The sequence below is a fragment of the Colius striatus genome, chromosome Z (assembly GCF_028858725.1).
Source record: "Colius striatus isolate bColStr4 chromosome Z, bColStr4.1.hap1, whole genome shotgun sequence".
Lineage (NCBI taxonomy): Eukaryota > Metazoa > Chordata > Aves > Coliiformes > Coliidae > Colius > Colius striatus.
In genome coordinates, this window is record NC_084790.1 from 63,239,924 (window position 1) to 63,254,177 (window position 14,254).

General features: G+C 39.7%; 1 protein-coding gene across 1 annotated transcript in view; it reads left to right on the plus strand.

Moving 5' to 3' along the window:
- The window catches only part of TRPM3 (transient receptor potential cation channel subfamily M member 3), a 399,584-nt gene that overhangs the window by 345,080 nt on the left and 40,250 nt on the right, over positions 1 to 14,254 (plus strand). The window contains exons 12-17 of the mRNA XM_062019433.1: positions 1,859 to 1,909; positions 7,600 to 7,635; positions 7,780 to 7,920; positions 9,220 to 9,249; positions 10,353 to 10,642; positions 11,479 to 11,707. Coding sequence (XP_061875417.1) covers positions 1,859 to 1,909; positions 7,600 to 7,635; positions 7,780 to 7,920; positions 9,220 to 9,249; positions 10,353 to 10,642; positions 11,479 to 11,707 — 777 coding nt within the window. The remainder of the gene's footprint in view (positions 1 to 1,858; positions 1,910 to 7,599; positions 7,636 to 7,779; positions 7,921 to 9,219; positions 9,250 to 10,352; positions 10,643 to 11,478; positions 11,708 to 14,254) is intronic.

Here is a 14,254-nt window from a genome sequence, read left to right on the forward strand (position 1 = left end):
ATGGAAAAATTCTGAAAGCATTGCCTAGTTCTTAAGATTGCGGGTTCTGTCTGTGGGAAAGAGGTTGTGATACAGTGCATGGCCCTTTTCAGTAATTTTTTTTCTGCCGGTACTTTTCAAAGCCCTGCCATCATAAGCTGCCACGCTGGGCTGTTGTCCAAAGGAGTTTCACACTGATGGTGACCAGAAGTCAATCTTTCAAGTATACCAAATATGAAAAGATTTTGTTAAATTTGTGAAAAATACAGAGGAGCGGGTATCTGTGGCACCCTTGTGACAGGTTCCCATCTGATCTTTCATTGCTTTAAACTTTGCCTATCAATTGACATCTACATATGAAGATCAGAAAGCTTATGAGCTTCCTTGCTACAAACATAAGCATTGTAGTTCTTGTACCAAAACCATTTTTTTACAGAGAGTGAGTCTGAGGAAAGTAATCAGTTCTACAGCTAAATGAAGGCCTGCTTGAAAAGAATTTTTTCTGAGCTATTGAAGTTATTCATGCAAGAGTTTCAAAAGACCCAGGCTGTGAAATGTGTAAACTACCAATTCTGATACATGACCATTAGTAACCTTAGCACCAAAAAAAATATGCAAGGCCAGTTAAATACCAAATTTCAGCATGAGTCCTGAGAGTGACCAGTGAATCCAATTTCTGACAATGCAAATTTGTAGAAATACAATAAAGCATAGAATTAACAGACAAGGGAATCAACTTTATTATGAGAAAGATTTTACCCAGCTTCTGTAGGAAAATGTTAAGCCTTAGGAATCTGCTACTGTTTCTGAAGTCAGCGTCAAGGAGGATATGGATGTTGCACCTGGTTCACTTGTTTTTACAAAAAATGTTTGGCAATATAACCTTAAAGGTTAATAAAGAAATTTATCTGTCATGGCATAGATGATGTGGTTTAAAGACTATTTGAAGGACAGAAAATAGGGAGTAGGAATACAGGGTCTGTTCTCACACAAAAGGACGTTATGACCACAGTCATCCAAGATCCTGTCCTGGGACCACTGCTGCAACCTGTTTAGAGAGGATCTGAAAAACAGTAACCACTGAAGGAACAATGTCTGCAAGTGGTTTAGCATCACACAGGGTAGGAAAATCTGAAATGGCATATGAAGAACCACAGGAAAGTCTTATCATGCATAGTGATGGGATTACATAAATTTAAATATTGGCAAATGCAGAGCAATCTATGTGTGGAAACACTGATTGCACATACGCAGTGGTCTCACCTACCATCAGTTATGGCCAAGGAGGCTTCCCATAAACATCCCTTAAAATAACACAAAAGAAACTACTTCTCTACGTAATGTATAATTGACATTTTGGGAGTCTGCTGCAGAATGTTCTTCATATTGGGTGGAGGCAAAAGAAGACTGGACAAATTCATAGAGTGTGTAAGCTGTTAGTGGCTTTTAGACAAGACAGTTTAGGAGCAAGGTCAGGTTTAGGGGCTTTCTGAGCCACCAACCATGGAAGTGGAGATCCTGAATGCAGGAAGGCTGACAAACAGCATTTTTCCCTGCCATCCTCTCCCAGAAACTGTGCGTGTTGCTGCTTTACCTAAGCCAGGAGCCTGATCTGGTATACAGAACCTTAGTTTTTAACCATATGTCAGATCTTATGTTTTTCTTACTGAAGATTTTTGTACAAAAGTCAGGTGAGATAATGCTCTTACAACTGATTTTTTTTTACTTTGTAACATTGTACAATTGAAATGCTCTCAGCTGCCTGATTTTTAAACTACTAAGATGAGAAAGCTAATTCAACATTTACATCTTATGGACAATGCAAAACTATTTTATTTTATTTTATTTTATTTTATTTTATTTTATTTGTCTTTTGCAGAGACATGGACCATCCAACACTCTGTATCATCTAGTCAGGGATGTCAAAAAGGTAAGAGTCCAATAGACGGTAGGTTGGAGATAACATTGATTGCTTTTTGTAGCTAGATACAATCTCTATGTTGCATGAGCTTTCAGTTGGAGCCTTCTCCTTCCCCTGCCATTACAGACTGTCCTGTTTGTGTGTACCAAATATGAACTTTTTGCATACAAAGCACAATTAGCAAGTTACTTGGCTTGCTTTCTCTGTGGTTTTAGATGCTTGGATAGTAGTGCTTCTGCTGGCATAATTGTAGGCTCTTACATACTGTGTGGATTTATGCTGTTATCCGTATTTTTCCATACCTGCAGCTATTGTCAAAGCTGATTTCCATGTTGATAGTTTACTTCTGAGCCTGTAAAATAGCCCTTATCTTTGTGCTGGATTCTCATTTGTTGAAAGTTTCTCATTCTATGTTGTGTCATATAATGTAGCCATCTTCCTCAGCAGAAATATACAAAAAGAAGTAGTATGACTTTCACTTGCCTCTTTACCAAGGTAATTTCAAGCGTCTTGAATTGTTAGGAGTGCAGGACAGAAAGATAGAAAAATATAACAAAAGGACAGAGATACTAAATACCTTTAGCAATATGTTCAGGATTAAAAATGTTAAAGCAGCAGCAATTAGTTAAAATCCCTTATCCTCTAAATATATGGATCAAGTAAGAAGATTGAGTCTACAACTGACCTCATCAGCTGGAATATTCTCCCATATTATGAGCAGATTACAACTTTGCACATTACGTAAGTCAGACCTCGGGGTAGCATACTTGAGAAGGGAGATATCTGTACATGCTACTAGAGAGAAGACTGGAAAAAGAATGACATTTTTTTTGTAAGAGCATAGACTTTGGTGTCTTTTTCTGTCACTGACATGTGAGCAGACTGAAGGCAACTAGAGGAGGGGAGTGGAAAGGCCTCATATATCATCTTTTTGTTAAATGATATAGAATAATCAGTAGTTATGTTTAGGGAGATTCTAGTTCTTTTCTTTGATTAGTCTGTTACATGACATCATCACTATTCAATGATATATAGTATATTAAGTGACCATCAGAAAGCGTGCAATGTCTACAGAAATAACTAAAACTTTTCCTATGCACAAATCCTGTTGCATAGGACAGAGTAATATTAGAATGCATTTTGACTGACTATTTCTTTTGAAGCTCAATTTACCAGAGCATAAATATACAGTTATTTATTTGCCTATAAGAATTTGAAACAAGTTTCATCTATCTCCTTACCTTATATTCCTTTTAAGCTCCTTCTCTTCCCTCAGCATCACCTTTCCAAGTCTTCCTTTGAAGGCATAGCAATGTGTATGTCGAGCAGCTAAATATCAATGTCTTTTCCTGAGTCTTTGACAAAAGATGTCTCTTTAAATGAGCTCTTCAAAAAAGGGCATTGTAACAGGCAAAGAAGGTCAGTACTCATAGGTATCTATTGATAGACATTGCCATTAAACAAACTTACACTCCATTTCATGGCATCATTTGTTCCATGGTGACTGCTAAATGTTAGGTGATGGCCACTTTTCCATAAATTCATCTTTCTTTCCTCTGTCAGGATCTAAAGTCTCCAATAACTCCTAGTACATTAAGTCACTGTGTGCTCTTATTAGAGTATAGTTAAGGGGTTTAAAAACAAACAGCCTGGTGCAGCCCTCTAGCAGCTCCATCAGAAACCTGCACTCCTTTGGCTGTATTTCTCATTTTGTCAGTGACGACAAACAACTGCAGTTCACTTGAAGAAAAGTGACAGCTCACCTTTGCCGTGCTATCCAAGCAGATCCCTTACCTATCAACCAAGCTGTAAATCAGCCAGCAGATCTGACAACAGTTTAAATGAAAAGACTTCCCTGGAAATAACTTCTTAGTGGACATCACTATTTGACAGTTGAGCTGCTCACTGTGCATGAAAACTAGACCACACTGCTGCTGCTTGTTTTTTCAGTTAAAACCTATTTTGATGCCAGATACTTAACCTCTCAGATTTTTGTAGATGCTCAAGTAGAAAATAGATGCTTACAAATCATAGAAGCATTATTTAATTTACTTCTGTTGTACTTCATACCTGTGTAAATCACAGGGAGGATTTTGAGATTTTGTTTGAAAGACCACCCTACCTTCTTATTGAAGCAAAGAATTGGAATGATGAAGTCACATTACCACATTCTGTTTGTGTCAGACACTCACGTGTGCACACATGCACACACATGCACAAGCATACACAGTGATCATTTCTTTGTTCCTCTGGATTTCTAAATATTGTTACAAAGACTGGACAGTGTATTGTAAAGGTCTGGAGACACAGAATTTACAATAAACTGAGGTCGCTTTAAATTCTGCATATGTTAACAAGAAAAAAAAAAAAAAAGCCTTCTTAATGACAGACAGCAGTGCACATCAATCTTTTCAATCCTCTCGGTTCCATAAGTACATATGATGACAAGTCTGCCGGCATCGTTTGCATCCTTTTTTCATGTCTCCTGTCATGAGTACAGAATTAAACGTTAAGGACTTTGAACGTTCCTTGAACCATAAAAACCGAAGCGCCCAGGCTAAGCAAGAACGGTGGCCGCGCTGGGCATCCTGTACGTAAGTGGAGGTTGCCCTCTACAGGTGGCTTTTAAAACGTTCTCCCCTGATTCAACTAGCTAATGAAGATTAGTAGAAATTAACAGGGGGGTTTGGTTTGTTTCTTCAATCCAAAAACTGTATGTAGTCAATATATCTTAATCTCGCTCTAGGATGATATAAGATTTTAAAGATCTTAATTTTAGACTGCTACTGTATGTCTACATTTCCAGAGAACTAAAAAGCAATATACAGAATTTTGGAAGTAGTATATTTTTCCTCAGTATGCAAAATTGGAGGCTTGGTAGATGCCGAATATAAAAACACACTTGAAATGAAAAAATACTGTAATCAATTGCCTACAGTTTAAAGTTTCTTCAGGGAAGGAATAATGCATTAGCACAGACGACCTTGTCCCAACATTAAAAGTTTAGTTGGTTATTAACTGGAGTATCTATCATACCCAAAAATCAAACCTTCTCCTCTGACATTTCTGACTACCCTGGCTACATTTGAATTAGCCTATACAAATTTTTACTATTCTTGGCCGGGGTTCTGGCTCACCTGCACCACTGTGTTTCATTTACAAGCAGACTCTGCACTGACAGGGTAGTTCAACGTGTCTGCTGATAGGTCAAGTGCTTTGGAACATGCATAACTCCTCTCACAAGGATGGTCCAATTCGCTTTGCTATAGATGCTTGCTTTGGAAAAGTAATCAAGTGTTAGCATGGAGCCACACGTATGTGTATGTCTATAAAATGTGTTTTCCTGATGTGAGCTTGTGAGGTTCTTTGTTTGCCACCAAATTTTCTTGACCTTCTGTGCCTTTGCATCGCAGCCTCTTGCTAGCCACTGTAGACCACAGCAGTACCTCCCACTCTCGTCCCTTAACCTTTCAGCAATACTTTTGTACTGCAGTGAGCAGGTAGGGAAGTAAGCAGTGCTCTTCCTGGCTGAAGCAGAAGATGAAGGAGGATCTTTGCATCTGTTTTGACCCTTCTGCAGAACCAGTTGCCATCTGCTTGCCATTAGTGTTTCTGTGCTCTGAATCTAATAAGCACATCTGCAGAGAAGCCAGGCATATATCTGCAGACCTGTGGGTATTTCTAACAAGACATGCAGTCATAAAATTGTTCCATGTAAATTACTAACCTTCTTTTGATGACCACATAAGAAGAGCTACAGGCTAACTGTAGTCTGTGCTGTATATCATTATAGAATATGTGATTATTTTATTAAACTGCACTGCAAAAGTTTGAAACTGACAATTAAAATTTCCTGCTCCCTCTGAAATATTGACTATACAACTTAATTTTTTACTAGAGTAATTTTCTCTTTTTCCAAGGCTACCACTTACTGTCCACAGAAGGATTATTTCTCTCTCTTTCCACCTTTAATTTGTGGTCACTTCTCTTGCATAGTGACATATAGGACCAAGAGGGTTCTGTAAATCTGAAGGATTCTTAATGACATCTCTAGTTCTGGGTGAACTATTCACAATTTGCTGAATCATGCCTACTTTTCTGGTAGAGTACTGCTCACTGAACCATAGACTATCATCTGAACAGTTTGAGGGCAGTGATTTAGAGAAGGAAGCGAACTTTCATTTGGGAACACTCTCTTCCTGTTATCTCCTGTCAAAGGTTCTGAATTTTCCTTGTGGAATTCCCAGGGTACACAACAGTGAACAGAAGAGCAGATGTGCCCACGCTGGGGTTTTCTTCTTCCATCACCAAAGACCCCCAAGAGCACTCCACTGGCACATCCAGGAAACTAGCACACCCTGAAATTTTTCTGCCCCTCTTGGTATTGCATCAGGCTTAATGCTACTGGAGAACAGAAATATGCAATTAACTCAAAGGCAGGCACAGGTTCCTGTGCAGCAAGAGACCAGGTGCTACTGAGGTGTTTCTTCAGACCTTTGCAAGTAATAAGTATCAGAGAACTCCTAACTCTTGCCATTTTCATACTTAACAGTGGAGAGACAGAAGATACATGCAAGCAGCTCACACAGTGAGGGTAGTTAAGACATGTTTATCAATCTTCTTCCCTTCAAAATAAATGATGCATACCGAACACATTGCATATATATGTCTATTTAACAGAGGATAAGAAAGGAAAAGAAAGGGAAGAGCAAGTATGTAGATACCTTTTACAGGATTCTGCTAATGAGCTTTGCCACTAGCACAAATCACCTCTCGGGAGAAAATCTCCCTGGCACTGCTGGAAATTAGGTAGCAAGATTATTGTGCCTAGAGGAGTTTTCAGTAAAATATGTTGGAAACTGTATAGGAAAATTACTAGGCCATTAGTTTTCTTCATAGAATCATAGACTGGTAGGGGTTGGAAGGGACCTTTAGAGATCATCTAGTCCAACCCCCCCTGCAGAAGCAGGGTCACCTAGATCAGGTTGCATAGGAACATGTCCAGGTGGGACTTGAAGACCTCCAAGGAAGGAGACTCCACAACCCCCCTGGGCAGCCTGTGCCACTGCTCCATCACTCTCACGGTGAAATAGGTTTTTCTTATGTTTATGTCTTCATGGAAAAAAAAAAAAAACAAAAAAAAACAAGCACCAAAACCAAAGATTTAGCAACAGATACTTTGTTTGTTGTACCTTTCATACCAGTGCTTTTCTCACACTAGGTGTGGAATTCAAGCAAAAAAATCTGTTTATTTGTAGATAACCCCAAGAACAAATGCTAAGCAGATAACACAGCTCTTTCTCCCCTGCCCTTCCTTTCCTGGAACATAGGAAGGAAACTGCAGGACTAGAAGATGACATGCAGGAGCTGATTCCATGTGATCAAATGATATTGCATGATGTCACTTCACTATGCCTTGGCAGTGGAGATGAGGCAGTTCAAAGAGATACCAGCAGAGATGTGAGATGCCAGGAGAAGTGTTGTGGAGACAGATGGTGCAGAAAAGATGCTATCTTGCAGGACTATGGTCCAGCAACTGTGTCTGACCTTTCAAGTGTGCTGATCCTCGTGCTTTTTGTTCTGCAGTTGTGTTCCTTGTTTCCCCAGCTGAAGAATATGAGTACTGTGTACTGACGTTATCTTCTGTTACTTCCAACAAGTTCTTCACCTTCTTATTTAATTTATGTCTTCTTTCCAAGCGAGAATATCCAGGTTTCGGTTGGATCTATTTTAAGGTGAATTAATTAACCAGCATAATAATACATTCCTGTTTTTAAGTATTTAATTTGTTTTATTCTAACATCATTGTATAGTATATTTAACAATGCCAGTAACGAGCATTTCTTCCTTCCCCACAATCCTTCTTATTTTCATTGCAGGGAAACTTACCCCCTGATTATCGAATAAGTCTGATTGATATTGGTTTGGTGATAGAGTACCTGATGGGAGGAGCATATCGCTGCAATTACACCCGAAAACGGTTCAGAACACTCTACCACAATTTATTTGGGCCCAAAAGGGTAAGGAGACAGTTATTTGCCATCTGTATGACTGCACGTGCTGTCACAGATTGCCATAGTATCTCAGATGGTTCCAGGATGGGCCAATCTCCTTGCACACACCACTCAGTCAACAGATTCATTTCCATTATGTAGGTAGCAGCAATTTTACCAGAATGCACCACAAGCCAGCCGCTGATACAAGCTGCATTTTTAATGAATGTTATGAAAAAAAAGTTGCATTCTGCTCTCCTGGTGAGACCAGGGCATAAAGCAGTCTCCTTATGCTCTAAAATTGTAATTACAGGTATCTACAGCTTTTGAAAGACAAGTCTTTTGACCTGTACCAATAATACCACAGGACGCCTGTGTCAGACTTGAAAAAGACTTGTGTTCTGATAGACACACTTCCTATCTCATGACTCATCTTCTTGACTGTGGCCTGAAGGCATCAGGACAAAGAAACCTGAAACCCAAAATTGTCTTTATTGGCTGGATGTGGCTCCAGCAGAGTCAATGGGTTCATGACAGAAACACCATTCAGTAGTTTTCTGGTTTTCATGTTTGATAGATTACAATACTGTGAATCCAAAGTAAGTTTACTACCTTTCTAAAATATTAATATATTTTTTGTCATCCATAATGCCACAAACCCAAGCCAACATGAAGAACAATTGCTCAACTACTCCCACCAAGATTTATAGTTCTTTCATTTCCTGTTTTTGCCTCACATTTTCATTTCCTGTCTCAGTTCAGATTTGAGCAATATACGCAATTGAATGTTGTTCAAAATGACTGTAAAGAGCAACAGGTCTGTAAAACAGATTGAAGAAACACCTGAAATGGGTTTGATTGTTTCCTTACACATTCATTCTTCACTTTGGAGAGGAAAGGAAGTAACTGTAGCTGCTGGAAAGAACTTTCTTCCCTTATTTGCTCCATTAAGAAGAGCCTTTGAGTAGCAATTCCACAGAGCAGCTCTGCACCACTCAAGAAGTGTGCCAGGGGAATGGCCAAAATACTGAAAGAGAAATCCATTCATGTCTTCGCAGTAATTCCTTTCTCTTTTCCACCAGAACAACCCCAAATCGTCTGTAACTTGTATCTGAATCTAAATGTATGTCTTCTGTTGTATATTTCGGTGAAATAGGGTCAAACTCAGGTTGAATTAAATATATGTAAGTGATTATTGGATTGATGTATCTATATAACATTACATTGCACACACTTACGCATGTATGTCTGTATGTATACACATATGGTTGTAATTTTTAATCAACCTTCTGGGAGAAATAACATTTTTCTAACTTTTTTGTACAGCCAAAAGCCCTGAAACTGTTGGGAATGGAGGTAGGCGACCTGTCTTTTCCTTCTTTGACAAATATTTGCTGTATCAAGATAAGGTTTAAATTCACTGTAATAAAGATACCAATAGTTGTTTTTAAGTTTTGTGTGAGAAATGTGCCACATAGATTGCATTTTTCATCCAGATATCATGTTTAGGCCATATTAAGAAACATTTCTTAATAAAACTCTAGCTGACAGATAAGAGAAAAGAAGGCTCTGACCCCTCTATATATTATTTGTCTTTTCATGAAGATTAAAGAAAATGTTTCCATATGTCAGGCCAAGCATCATCTCAGTCAGAAAACTATATAACCTTAATATATGTCTACAGAAATGAAGTAGTTGCAGAGAATGATGCCAAAATCTTCTCATGTGACAAATGTCTATCAGTTTTGTTGACATTTCTGGCTACCCTCATGCTTCAAGGAGATAGTACTGTTTTCTTCTTTGTTGTATTCATACAACTTTAATTTTGCTGTCCATGGATGCAGCATAGAATAAGTCACCCTATCTGATAAAAAATATAGGCTAAAATGAGAAAGAAACCAAAGGCGATGGAAACAACAAAGAGATGGAGAAAGAAGGAATAAACATAGGACACAAAGGCAGAATGGGAGTGAAGAAAGGACAATTCTAATCTTGTGGAAAGATAAAGGGAGGAAACACAAGATAAGCAGGGAAAGAGTCTTCAGCAGACCAGAACATCCTCTGGATATGTTCTTTTTGGAGACAGAATGAGGCAGATGCGTTAAAACAGATGCTATGTTTGGAATGAACTCTTAGTTTTATTTTACCAGTGGCTTTTCCAAAATGGTTCTGGATGTTGTGTGATTGTGCTCTGCATTCCTAGGAAGAAAAAACAGTTCAGAGTGACAGTCCAAAGCTCTTTTTCCCTGAGTTTAGGTATGGGGTTACTGTCTTCTTAATTACAGTGCATAGACCAGTACTTTTTTCCATCATTTTGCCATGTTAAATACTTTGTCCAAAAAAACAGAAGGGTCTGGCCTGCAGGGAATGTGTTTCACATCTCAGATATAATCCAATGTACTATGTGAATTGATTCATTTCCTTCACTTTTGAAAAAAAGTTCCCTACAATTCTCACAGGATGACGTCCCTTTGCGGCGAGGGAGGAAAACAACAAAAAAAAGAGAGGAGGAAGTTGATATTGATTTGGATGACCCCGAGATCAATCATTTCCCCTTCCCATTCCATGAGCTAATGGTGTGGGCTGTACTGATGAAGCGCCAGAAGATGGCCCTCTTCTTTTGGCAGCATGGGGAAGAGGCTATGGCTAAAGCACTTGTTGCCTGTAAACTCTGCAAAGCTATGGCCCACGAAGCATCAGAGAACGACATGGTGGATGACATATCCCAAGAGCTGAACCATAATTCCAGGTGAATTTTCTTTTAGATATACTTTCCTGGGTTTAAAAAAAAAAAAAAAAAAAAAAAAAAAAAAAGGATTAGAGGCTGCTGAACTTGCCTGAAATTTGCTTATCTTTACCTTGTCTTTTCTCCTAATTTTGGGGAAAATGCAGTCTCTTTAGAGAAATTCTAAATGGCTTTTGAATAATCTGTCTGCCAGAGAAGCAATGTTGCTAGCAGTATAACTTCTGAAATTAGAAGGTGTCGAGAAGGCGGTGAAATACCTATATTGTCTATGTGTTCTCCCTGAGGCCTCAAGAGTCAGGCTGCAACCTTTCTCTGTGCTTTTTCAAGACACTGCTCAGCTCAAACAGAACAGCTGTTGAAATCCTTACAAACATAATACTCAGACAGAAGCATTAATTAACCCAGAGCTCATGCTTAGGTGAGCAAGCCAAGATTCCATAATAATCTTTCCTGATATTAAAAGTTTTAAAAAGCATATCGGACACTCCTTTTTCCAGTGGGCTTGACCACAAAGCCATGGGCAAACAGCAAAGAAGCAATCCTCTAACTGCAGATAACCAGAGGATTTCAGCTAGAAAATGTCAGGGAGGTGGGTAGGCAGGCAGGAGCAGACAGCTGGTCCGTGTGGGTGCTCATCACTGCTAAGTCAGGGCACTTATTTATATACCTCCCATTAACCACTCACATTTGATTATGTGGGTTTCCACAGGCACACTCAACATCGCAATTTGCATGATGGAAGGTGATACCCTCCTTGCAGAGGCTGTGAATTGCAGAGAGGTGTTTTCTACATCAGGCTGCTTTTGCTAATGGGAATGAATAACGGCCCTCTCTTGCAGGGACTTTGGCCAGTTGGCGGTGGAGCTGTTGGACCAGTCATACAAGCAGGATGAGCAACTGGCAATGAAACTGCTGACCTACGAGCTGAAGAACTGGAGCAATGCCACATGCCTGCAGCTCGCAGTGGCAGCCAAGCACAGGGACTTCATTGCGCACACCTGCAGCCAAATGCTGCTCACGGACATGTGGATGGGCCGTCTCCGGATGCGCAAAAATTCTGGCCTAAAGGTCAGCACTGTTTTAAAACAAAGTTAACGGTGAGAGGAGTTTGAATAGGTGGTGACAGGGCTCCCAACAAATCAATAACAACTGGCTCAATTAACCATATTTCAGGCACCTATTTGTAGTGACCTTTAGCAAGGTATATTCCTCCTACATTCAGTTTTTCAGCAGGGAGCTTTTATTACAAACCCAAGTTCAAAGCACATTACTCTTTATTCTTTGACATCTTTCTCAAAGCCCAGACCAGCATCAGTGAGAGTTATCAGAATTAGAATTGAGCCAAGAGGTTGGTCTGCCACCCTGCCTGGATACTTGAGGAGTTAGCTAAGGTTTTTGAAGATATATAAAGAAAAAGGATATGTAAGTGGATTAACCACTAGTGAAAGATGCCAATCTGACAACTTTCCCTAGAACAGGCCAAAGCAAGCAGTACAAAATTTCCTGCAGTCCCCTGCCAACTTCTTCATGACTAACCTGAAGGGACTATCTGAGAGGATCTAGTGGATAATTCAACTTTCAAAGCTGTTGAAGTTTCACTTCCACAGGTAGCAAAACTGCTAATAGAGCATAGTAAAATCTGGGAGGTGAATTTGTGTCCATGGGCTGTCATCTCCCACCTTCACTCAACACACCAGTCAGTACCTAACCAGGGATCACCTCTTCCTCCCAGATGACTGAGGAGTATTTTCATTGAAAAAGGAGTTCTGTCTCCTGTGTTAATCATGTATGTGGAAAAGTGGTAATTGCTCAGTGGTTTTGCTGTGTGAAAAGGTGTTCAGTAACAGTGAGAGTGTTTATGACTACGTACATTGTTATCCTACTGAGTCTAGTCCAATGATAGTGATGACTAAGTAGTGATAACATTCTCATCATCCTCCTGCAGGAGCTATGTGTAAATAATTGTTCCATTTACAGGGGAAAAACATCCCTCTATTTGGAGATATCTTCACTAGCTGTTTTTCTGACTAGACTTGTAGGCCCAAAGCCCTTCATAGGGACTGCTGCCTTGTCCACTGCTTGGCTTTGCAGACGTTCAGCCTGGGTAGAGATAGGGATTACTGCACCAACTCATTTCCACATGCTTTCTCCTTTGCAGCATGCGCCTCTTAAACCTTCCTTTAAATAGTCCTTCCTTTCACAATGAGTAGCTGAAGGTAGGAAACTGTTTCCTTTCAGCTTCTTGTAACATCAGGATTTCACAAGGATCTTTTACTCCCTTTCTAGTCTGTGTTTTGTTTCACTGAAGCTCATTAGCAAGTCCTGTTTAAACCTAATGCAGTCGACAAGCTACTCAAGCAAGAGGCAGTGTGGCAAAGAAATAAATTTGCAAGCATCAGTCATGGATTATTTCCCATGAACAATTTTCTCCCATCAAAATTGGCAAATGGCAAGAAGGCTCAGTGTAATTATTTAGTCTCAATGGTGATGTATAGCAGCAGTGGGAGGGGGAGAGGCAATTGTTAATTCTGCCTGTTCTTAAAAATAGCCTCTCTGGGAAGCCAAGTCTGCCCGTAATCCCTTCTCCCTGGACGCATCTTTTTGCAAGAGCTGAGTGCAGGTGCAGTGCAGGCAGCCTGCTGCCCAGCTCTTCCAAGGCTAGGCACAGCATTCATCTGTGCTAACTGCTTCTAATTGTGTTAGTTTGGATGGTCTCAACAACACACATGCTGTCTGTCAATGTGACGAGCAGAAGCAAGCAGTCACCCTCCCTGGCCTGCCAACAAGCTATCTGATTTCACTGTCATTTAGGGAGAGGTTTATAACAAAATCATTTTCCATGAGATTACAGCAAAACCAAGAAAAGCTATTGTGCTTGCAAATACAGATAGGTCAGTTATTTTTTATTACTATGATATCTCTTCAGTTATACTACTGATTTAACCCCAAGCATCATTCATTGCACAAATCCACACCAGATAATTCGAATGGTTTCTGCACACCCACATAGTAAGGCAGGAAAAGCGGAAAAGAAAGAGCTGATGTTAGCGTTAGCATTGCATGGCTGCCAGGTTACTGAAGCAAAATCTAAGGGGACTATGCAGCCAAACACGTCAGCATTTGTTGTTGCTGGCTTTGCCTTATCTCCTCAGATCTACATATGGTTACTCTTCGACTAGCTGTGCACCTTAAGTAAGGACACAGAGAGCTTGCTACCTATTAACCCTCTCTGTAGAAATTAATACTGTTTACATCACTATCTATGATGTAAAATGCTAAAATTTGCAGGTCCAAGGTGTGAACACCCCTGGTGTAGATCCCACTTACTGCTGACCTTATGTAATATTTTGTAAGTATATTCTTATATGTAACAATATGCAGCTGATGAGCGAGCAGATAAAATACTCAAGAGAGGCAATTAGCCATAGCACTCACAGCAATACTAATAGAAGTTACATGCTTTGTTTCATTACAGAGCTCTGATAACATAACCCAAAGTGTCAAATACTCTATTGTCATAGAAACTCACATATCTTTCTTTTCCTGAATGTCCTGAGGGACTAGTTCCCTTTGATACTAAGTAACCATCATGACTGCAATCTGTTTACTGTGATT